The 10947-nt window shown below is 41.3% G+C and overlaps 1 protein-coding gene across 1 annotated transcript; it reads right to left on the minus strand.

Annotated features, from left to right (window-relative positions):
* Nucleotides 1-598: 598 nt before the first annotated feature.
* On the minus strand, nt 599-10931 carry T265_04545 (hypothetical protein; the record flags this gene model as incomplete). The annotated part of the gene is made up of 3 exons (XM_009169309.1): nt 599-784; nt 4624-4826; nt 10769-10931. 3 exons carry the CDS (start codon nt 10929-10931, stop codon nt 599-601), a joined length of 552 nt encoding a protein of 183 aa, XP_009167573.1.
* Between the last annotated feature and the right edge of the window lie 16 nt (nt 10932-10947).

Consider the following 10947-nt stretch of genomic DNA (forward strand, 5'->3'; position numbering starts at 1 on the left):
TACACCGTTACACTGACTAAATCTGTTGTAAGTCAAAGTCAGAAGAAGCATTTCTTCCAACTAATTACACCCAGATAGAAACAAATAATTCAGGAAAGAGTAATGTGGACAGGAATTCTGAATTTTTTCAAGTTTTTCACAAGAAATCAGTCAAAGTTACTGCTTAGCATTCCTAGAAGACCACAGCCAATAGTATTTCGTAGAGTTACCGAGATTCATTAATAAATACATGAGTGAACTCCTTCACCCCGAATGAGAATGGTTCACTAAATAAGCCATGTCATATAAGGAACTATCAGCTCCTTGTAGGTTTTTATGAGTAATAATTAGAAACACACCCGCAATAACAACGCATATTATACCGATATGTGTCAGGCGATGATCGCCAGCGTCACTTCAATCAGTTAGGTACAGTTGTTTTAGTTCACAATCCCTGTGTCGAAATGCAGTGGTTCTATCTGTTGCAGGTTCATTTATTGAGGATAAGGAGAGTAGTAGATGATGATGGCCCAATCGCTTCACTGACGCCTCAAGGTTCTATGTTCAGTGTGGCATAGACTGAGAGCTACTCACAGAGGGCGGTGGCATTGAGACAAGGCTACAAGTGGCTGTGTGACACAGCCATAGCTGCCAGGGTCGTTGGGCTTTGTTTTGTCTTATCTGGTGGGCCCCGTTGGAAAAGGCGGCATTTACTAGTGGTTTCGAGTTTACTGTTAAAGTACTTCATGCTTGGTTTCCAAATCATCAACTGTCCGCCACTGGGTCGTCCATATTTGACACAAATCTATATGGAGCAAACGGTTCTGTTGGCATACTGAGCATCTAGCCTAACCTGCGTAACTGTGATTAACTGATCAATCTGAGGGAGAATGAGCATTCCGGAATACCATCCGGCATACTTTGGCACTACTGATTGGGTCTTCCCAGCAAACTCGCACAATTTTCCGGAGGCGATTATGGTCAAACACAGGGATAAGGTGATTCCACAGCGTAATGAGGTTTATTAGAAGCTCCTATTAATCCATCGGGCCCGATCCCGAACAACCTACGGAAGAACATATAATCACATAAGCAGAAACGTTTGAACCCAACTGGCGGCAGTGAACAACTCACTGCGCTAACAAATAGAGAAACGTGGCAGATGAAAGTGAATGGCTCAATTTTGGTTTAATAAAATTGTGGTCAAAAGTTTGTATATGGCCTGTTCATGAATTTGTAATTAGCTTTTGGCGATTATGAAGAATACGTGCTTTGATCTACTAAATTCTACTCAACTGAGAGTGGGCATTTAACCGAATGGTTGACAACCCGTGTTTGGCACAAATGTTATGGTGATGTTTGAAGCTGGTCCTTCTCTCTGCCGCCGGAAAGCAGTTGAGACAGATTCATATTTTTATTCACTACTGGTTACGATATGTTTGTGGGAAGGAAAAAATGAACAGGCTTGATTTTTCTCCACTTTAGTCAAAACTTTACCGGGAACACCAACATGTGCTTTCAGTCTGTATTTAAGGACCAACGCAGATCTACGACGAGGACTCAAAACGGAGCAGAACAAACGGGTACTTGATTTGAGAGAAGGTCCATTCGTTTCATTTGGTTGCTTGTCATTTCCTGATTGAAGTTTGATCTCACCCGATGACAACCAGATTTGCAAGAGTAAGAAGAGAGCCTTGGCGGTGCTCCTAATTGATTCTGCGCTGCCACTAGGCAGGTGTTTTGGATAGTAGTTGTGGATGTGAACGATGTGAAAGATCGAAATACCAGCGTAGAATGTGTCAGTGATGCACCCAAACAGTAAGTGACTGTGACTGAAGCCAGAACCCCTGGTCTGTCCTTGTTAATCAGCAGAATTATTGGGTAGCTTAAAGATACACTGTACATGGCCGGTGTAAGATGTAGCTTCATGGCACCATAAAGATTTAATATTTTGTCCTGAGTGATAGGTCAAAGAAACGAGCTGTTCATCTTCAGGGACATCAATGTAGGTCTGTACCTTATTTCTTTGGGGTTTGTTCAGTATACCTACCTGGAATGCCGTTACCTTAAATTATAACGCGAACAGGAATGACTAGCCCCATAGTGTTCTTGAACAGACCATTCTGGTCCTCGACTCTATTTAAAAGGAAAAAAAGTGAGGAATTTGACATGCTAAGTAAGTGAGCACCGCAATGACCGTCTGCCGGGCGATTGGAGGACAAATCGAAAGGATCCGTCGTGATCATTTTGTCTTGGAAGTTTTATTAGAAAACACTTTTGACTGCATTACATGGGAGAAACTTACCCGCAAGTAGCCAATGAAAAACGGCCAGTTTGAAATCTGGACTTCCGGTGTGGGTTATTTTACTTGATATCACTTATTGACAGTCTTGTTTATGAGACTAGCAAGAGTGTGTCAATGCAATGTCAATCTGATTTAGCAGCTACCGGCAAGACATGTATCATAAGCCACTTACGAAGTCTAGTCTACGCTCTAAGTCTGAAAACGATAATAAGACTGATTATGATAGACACAAACGAGGACTAATTGGTGAACAGCATTGAAACACAAATCAGAGCAAATGACTTCGGCATGTTTAAGTGCGTGCAGGCTTACACAGGTATGCAATCCAGTCAGTGAACATGATGGATTAGATTACTTTTAGCTTACTCAGACACCCAGAAAACTGGTGTTTGGATTGAAGATAACACGGCACATCTTATTTTGGAAATTCACCAGGTCGCTACGAGTCCACTAAATCCCACTGAAATACTCCTTGGGGAACAGAATTTCAGGTGCTCCTCGTAAGACTAAACACGATGAGGTGTTACTCATAAATGTCTTGAAAGCAGAAGTGCCCTTCAAAATCAGTCCGAGTAACCCAAATAATTCAGAGGTTTACTAACGGAGTGATCGGAAAATGCTATTGCACTGAACCCTGTAAAAGGTTTTCTTGCAGAGGTTTATGGTGTGGCCTAATAAGCGGAGATATTAAATTGAATTCGTCCATCGACGTTCATGACTTGAAGAAGACTTGACGGCTGAAAATCGTTTATCGTTGGTCAGCTTATTTGCTTAGTTTGATAGCCCAAGATGAACAAAGATAGGCAGACGAGTATAACTTCAAGGGACCCTCTAAAGTGAAGGCGCTGTAAACGATATAAGGGTAGTATTTTAAGCTACCCCATGAATTCATTGATGAGAAATCGGACGACAAGGGCTTAGTTGATTTGCTAAATCAACTAAGACATCTTGTTTTTTATAATCGTCTTGTTCAACCAGGGTTAAATGCTTGACATTCCTATCATACTGGAGTCCAAATAGAGCAATAATACAGCAATACACCATTTTCCGCTAGCCCAAAGTTTTTTTTAAAATTGAAGGCTCAATCCGATGGGAACGCTTGGTATGTTTTCTTGGATATTCATAAGCATATCGAAAGAAGCTACAGAATAAAGGGTTCTCGGAAATCGGATATCAAGCCTTAGTATTATTCGCACCCAAGAAAATATCTCACTGAGGGGATTAAAAACAAACCAAGCATGAATCCGGGATTTTCACCTGAATAAATTTTGACCTGACAGAAAACCAGATAACTTTGGCCTAGTTCCGTTTCGTTGCACGCCAGTTTCGCTTGAATGACTTTGTCTATACCCGTATTCAGATTTCTTTTTTGCTAAAATGTACGAAGTGCTCTTGAAAATAGCCGGTTCTGGTCCGATTTTGAGGAACGGTGGTAGGTAATTACGTTAACTTCACAGAGCCACGAGATGAGTAACAGCTGGGGAACGCGTAATTTTGGATTATGCAAATTATCTGATGAGTTGAAGATTACTTGCTAAAGAAGCATGCGGGTGCGAAAATGATTATTCCAGATAACTCGGTCAAGTGGTCTAAGCGTATAAGATGACGGCGAGCGGCTGCTTGACAGATTATACATTGACGAGTCAAAGAAGAGGACCGATTGAGTACTTTGATATAATATACGAATTTCAGATTAAGCGGAAGTCCACTAGCAGCCCACGTTTCCTCGTCCTGTTTGTGGTTTATCATGTGAGCAACGGCCCGATAATTCAAGGAAATCATTGCCGAGTTTTATTTAGATGGTGCAAAGTTAGCACGCAGGTGAATATCCTTGTAACGGGGAGTGCCGCGTTGAGCGTGTTGAGGTAGAACTGAGTCACCATTCATGATTTAGAAATACGTTTTTCTTGATTGAATAAGCTGTTCTTAATATATAGAACCTATGTAATGCCCAACACTGGTTACCGCATTTTAAACTTTGATAACTGGGTTTACGTCTGGCACAGGAATAACTGGTCAAAATTTCAGACATTACGCACACTATTTTGATGATATGGCACACGGAGTATCCGGACAATCTACCGAAAAACCCAGCTTCGCATACGTTTTCACCCACCTCCTGCGTAGCACGTCCAACCAAAGAATTATACTGATATATTTTGAACATGGTAATGCGTGTGCGTGGAGCACATTCATTTGAAGAACACCGTAAAATAGAGATGTAGCTCGGATGCACTTGAGTGTCTTCCAAGAACTAACTCTAGTTGTGGATAACTGTATTTTGCCGGTGGACAATAAGGCTATCACATTGTTGAAGAAATAGAACCTTCGGGTCCAACCTTTGGGTCCAAGTAGATCATAAGGTTGACGGAGACCCGGAGATTGCGCCTACCTGATGAGTCCCAAGAAGGGCGAAACCGGTCTTGGGCTGTCGAAGAGTTTTCAGCAACCTTGTGAGTAGTTTCCTTTATGAAAATATACTGCGATATCTCGAATATCGTGCCAACTGAATCATGAGGCGGCCTGCGTGCAGCACATTCAGCTGGAGAACATCATAAACGAGAGATTCAATTGAGTCTCCGGTGAAAACCAAATTGATTTGCAAATGAGTGTATTTCTCGAAAACCTTCGAACTAGTTCAGGACAGGAGACCGCGGAAGTGAGTATGGTTTGTACTCGGTGGTCTGAGTGTGAGCCGACCATGTTAAACACGTTGCTCTCTGCGCTATCGAAGGGAAACCATTCACCGATTGTCTACCCAAATATATTCATGAAATCCCGAAATCTGATAAAAATTACAACGAAAGGACATAGATGTTTTTTTGATGACCGCCTATAAGACCCGTAGTACAACGACAAATTTCTTTTAGAGAATATCTGACAAAAAACTTAACAAGGGAATACCAGAGAGCTATTTTTGTAATAAATGCGACTGTATTATATACACAATCTGACGAGCTCCGACAAACGGCTCTTATACCAGCTGGTGCATGCTGCTTTTTTCGCCTTCATAAAACATCCGTGGTAATTTCGCCAAAATCCTGACTGTACTTTAGAAGATTTAAAGCATTTTCAGCCTTTCAGAGTATTATATTGTAACGACCACTTTCGCAGTCGAAAACCCGGACACACGTTCAAACAGCCCCATCATCGTTACCGTCATTTGCCCATTTGGCTCTAATGACCCTCAAAATAACTAGGGACAAAATATAAGATTTTGCGTTCGCCCTAGTTACATAAGAGTAGATTAGTACGTTTGGAACTGGAGGGTTGGTAATCGTGGAGTGATTAGCTAAGGAATTCTTCGTTGAACCAACTCTGGGATGCTCCTAATAAGCTTTATATTCCTCAGGTAATTTTCACCGATTTTCACCGATTTCATGCATTCAATAACCACATGAACGTGTCTAATGGGGTTCGGCTACAGTAGATGGTCGTGAGAATTGCCTGTTTCTAGGAGAAAGACGTAACCGTCTAAAGGGTAGGGGTAGACAGGTAGGGTAGAGTAGACTTTATGCAAGTTATTCAGTCCAACTGGATCTTTAAATATTTCGAGGTCTTGGATGTCGAACCGCTCACTTTGCTCACTACCAGTGTTTTCATGGAAACTAATTATGTAACGACTTCAAAAGCCGCAAAACCATTTTTAAAGTGAATTGGTGGTTCATTTCTGCTGAACGAATTGTGGAAGGGTGTTTCCCTTTCAGCAATAAATCCTTCTAAGCATGCATTATTCAGTTGAACAGGCAACTATAGCATGCAGCCTTAAGAAATTCCGTTATTCTTACTCATGTTTTATAGGCCACGATAATGTGTTACGACCCAAGGTGATATCTACAGCGTTATGCGACTCCTACAAGCGGTACTCCTATTACAGTGTCCCGCCAATACTGGAAAATCTGGACTCTGCGAACATTTCGTGTACAGTGCTCCGTGTCGCAAAACTCTTCATCGGTGCGTAAATAGCTATGCTCCTCCCTTATGCCAAACAAGAATGAAGAACAGAATGAACCCCAATCCACTCGTCAAACCTGACCAGGTATGCGTACTCCGGGGATTACACCACCTTGCTGGACAAATTCAATTAGCTAGTGATCATGGATGCAACATTTTAGAGGTAGATGCAAGAAAAAATTGAACGGGAAGTCAACAACAAACTTACGATGAAGCGCAGTGAAACGGCCACAGGTTGCAACACAGTTCCGTCGAAGGACTGGAAATGGCTACCTGCGTATCATCGAAAAGCAGGAGCGTCGGTGGTATAATAGTCGTAACAGTGCTAAACGGAGCCAATTGCAACGTGGATCACATATCCTAAAGTATATTTGGAAACCACCATGCCCAGCAGCCGCACTATACAACATGAATGTAAGAGATCTAAAGACTATAGAAACTATCCTGAAGTTTCACGAAGCTCTCATGACTGGTCTTGTGAACAGCCAGATTCAAAGCTTACTTGGACGTTATTGGACTAGTATAAAAACATCCGCAGGCAGACTTTTTAAATATGGTTTGGGTATAGAAAAGAGTTGGTGAAGCATTCGGTATTTATCAAAACAATCGAAGATCGAGCAGATGGAACATTCTGAAAACAAATCAGAAGTAATAGGAGGAGGCTATTGAATTATCTGTGGGAACTGACAAACAAACGAACTGATTCAATTTTACACAAATTGCACAGGGTTTGAATGTGATTTTGAAGGACGATTTAATATGTTGTAGGCTTCGAAAATCTCAACAAGGTGAGCGAATCCTGACAGTTTGGAAAGGCTTATTTGTTGACACAATTCAGTCGACTAACGGAGATAGAACGGGCTCATATAAATTTGTTTTTTAACGAATAACTACTTGCCCAATCAACCCCGACTTCTGAGACTACACGCGGCCTCAAACAGGTTGTAAATAGAGAGTCAGCCGGAAATAGAGTTTCATTCGTAGATTAGCTAAAAATAATGGGACCAACATCGCCAGAGGCGCTTACACAACCTAGGTATATTGAAGTATGTGACCATAATTCCACCATATGGACAAAAAAAACCGGCTGAAGACACAACTATTGGGAGAACAATCTGATGCACGCAACGTGCGTATTTTGTCCGCGCAGTTCCCAAAGTGAAGGTTGAGTTCAGAAGCGTCGTGGACGTAATCCCTGATGCAAAGACGATAGAACAGGAAAAACATGGAAAAAATAGACCCATCTACGAAATGCTGATTTCACTCGTACCTATGAGTCAGTCAATAAGGCGTTATTGCGCATCTTTCGTGGAAGCTTAGATGTCCGGAAGAACTTTTCGTAAACCTTAAGTGGTTAGATAAGAGCGGAACGAAGTCTACGAGTTTAAAACAGTTAGGAACGTGAGGTTTGACTTTGTCCATATATCTACAGGTGATTTCTTTTTACACCAGGGGAAATGAGAAGAAATGGCCGAAGAAATACCTACCTGTTCGAAATCCAGGCTTCGTGTGCAGCCGTAAGGCGACGAACAACCAATGACGCTAGAAGACTTGTCACAGCAAGAGTCAAAGTGACATTCCGGTGGTTAGTACATTCACTGAAAATTGCATATGTGGGCTTAAAATCAACAGAAAAAAGGAATGTACAAAGTGGTGGTATCCAGGATTTGCTTCTAGCAACAACAGTTAGACGGACTCGCACATTGTTTACTATGGCCTACTGAACGCAAAAAAATATTTCTAAGCATCAGTGAGTATGTAAGTATATGTAAACATATATTGTCGTGTACATACATGTAGAAGTATAACCTCTCCAAAGCATCATACTGTATCGTAGCATGTCATACTGTGGCTCATTTTTTTTCACGAAAAAAATCTCCGTTTGGGACCTTCCCTATCATGTGGCACTAACGTGGCCTCATTATTGAAAAAAACGAGCCATTTGTTGAATGTAGTTCCAGGAAATTACTCAATAATGAACGCCAAATGGATAAAAAAAATTCAACATCTTAAAATGTATTAAGACGCGGCCGTAGTGTAGAAAGAAGAATAGAACATGCATATGTGACAAAAACTATCCAGAAAAAATTGCAGCTTCATTTCTTGGACTGCGTCTCACATGCATGTGAGTGTCAGATTTTGCTTGCTTAGGAATCACCCATTTTTCAGATTCCCCACTAATTACTCCTCGATTAAGTTGCTTAGATTGTCTTCTTATGATGTCACCTTCTTGATTTTCTCGATGAAGTTATTACACCCGACTGTCGTACAGGGAAAGTTAAACTGAAAGGAAATTACTTTTTGCATGTTTTATTGGATTCAAGCCCACTTCTCTCCATTGCACCCCATTGTAAACAAGGTGAGCTGTGCTGCATTTGGTTGATTTATGAATACACCAATTTCCGGCAAGTGTTGCTGCACAGTCGACTTGTGGTTAGATTGTCTCCCGAATGAAAGGTTCTGTAAACAGGATGGTACCATAAACATATGGGTAGCTGGCTTCTCAAGGACCACGTATGAAGCTCACCAAACAAAGTTTATGGTAGATTACTAGAGCAGTAACGTTTGACAAATCATCGAACTAAAAACCCGGCCCGCAAACAGAGCAAATGAATATGTTCAGCATTCTAATGCTGTGCGAGTTAGGAGTTAGAATTCATGCATGAATGTTTTACTTCCAGCTTTATCGCACTTGTTGGAGTTGCACTTTTTACTGGGGAAATAAACCATTTGGTTGACAAATCAAACGGACTTTACCCGATGACGTTAGATTTTAGCAAACTATTTACATGAAGATTAAGCTCAATGAAAGGTGATGAGAGTTTTTCGGTACAAGCGTAAAATTCCCTTGCACATAAGCAAAATCAAGCTTAGTCAAAGAAAACTGATTTACAGCTCTGTTTGTCGCAGGAAAAAGACTGGTGATGTTTCTCAAAGCCCCCTCCCCTCTATTCAATTTGTCAAAACATAAATTGGACGTAAATAGCAGGATCGGCAGGCAGTTTGCTGGAACTCGTCAGCCAGGACAAAAATTGTTGACCATAAAGAATTAGCTCATCTTTCACTTACTGAGAATTTAGTGGGCGAATAAGAGCCTATGTGAACGGGCCACTTAAGCATTAAATAGATGTGCTTTTAACAACCGGATCCTGCACTTAGGATCAACAGTAAGTTGCCAAATGGATGTATGCTCACACTCTGCTACCACGAACCACCATGCGCATGATAAAAAAACGAAGAACATAATCAGGACAATTCAAACTTATGTGTTGCATATTTAGAAGAACATGCTACACAAGGAGTATTCTTCATAAAGTATCGATTTATTTTTTATGTGAATGATATTCGTTTTATAGTGAGACGGAAGCAAAGCAGTTACAAGAACAATTGATTTCCTGCAATATGTTGTGCTAGAAAGACACAAAACAATATCTGTGCTCGCTAGTACGAGCTCAAATAAAATAGAATCAAGAACATCCTTTGTCTGAAAACTGCAAAGAAAATAAGGTAGTCACCAGTTAATGACATTTCGCGCGCTAAATTCGCTGCAAAAGCCTAAAACTTAGTGAAGTCACTAAAGTGACACACACAGTCAGCCCGGTACGCTGTCTGCATAAGCGAGGGAGTATCGACGAAGAGTCATCCGAAGTCTACGTTGTACAGAGTACTTGAGACGATGAATGTTAGTTTATACGTTAAACCAGGAAACATCTAGGCTGAAAAATTAGCTAAATAAAGAAAGAGCGCTAGCCAAAACTTCCCCAAAAAAACCATAGGAGGACGTAGAAAACTATCCTAAATTCATTCGTGACAAAAAGCTGCTGAAATATTTATTGCCACGGAGAAAATTATGCCCTTAAGATTGAAGTAAAGTCTGAAAATGTATTTGATCAGACTAATTATGTGGTGCTGGACTCATCAGCCGAACAAGACCGCCTCACACAATTTGATCAGTCGCAGCTATGTGTACAATCACGCTTAGTTGGGTTACGGAGGTTCTCGTACTAAGAAGCATCTTGACGAAATAAGAGCTCTGTGACTGCTAACAAAGCCTGACAAAACACCGGTAAAAGTACTTGTGAACATGGATGACTGCTTCAAAAGACTGAGGCAGATCTTGAGTGGCTCTTCAAAATTTAGCGGAGAGTAAAGGACAAGACATAGGGAGTTTAGAAACAGCTGGCCAAATGGATAGAGCGCCTGGAAAATAGAGATCTAAATTTTGAAGTCGTATTTCAACGTCTTCAGCCTTCCAGTATCCTACCACGACAACTTTAATGTCAGCCTAAGATTAACAAAAAATGTTCCACTGCGAAGCATTTTCGGTGTGATTACCTCTCTACATCGCATAAACGCCCAATGGTTGGTCAATAATTTAGAAATCACGAGCCAAATTTATGCTAGAATGGTCACCGTGGTAAACATATTGATGTTAGCTCAGAATTTGTTTGCTTATTTGATGCAATCTCTCCTCTTATCAAAGCCTCGCCGATGGAGGCTATATATCATGACAGGCACAGTGAGGTTCACGCGGTCCCCATCCTGGAAGGCGAGTAGCACCGACAGCACCCAAGCGTTTCGTGATCTCCTTCATACTCCTCTGCCAAGTCAAGGGTTGGCCACCTCTCTGTTTACGCCACTCCGAATTGGGCATGGAAAACAGTACTCTCTTCGGCAAACGATGGTTCGGCATACGTAACACATGTCCC

This window comes from Opisthorchis viverrini (genome assembly GCF_000715545.1).
Source record: "Opisthorchis viverrini unplaced genomic scaffold opera_v5_75, whole genome shotgun sequence".
Taxonomy (NCBI): domain Eukaryota; kingdom Metazoa; phylum Platyhelminthes; class Trematoda; order Opisthorchiida; family Opisthorchiidae; genus Opisthorchis; species Opisthorchis viverrini.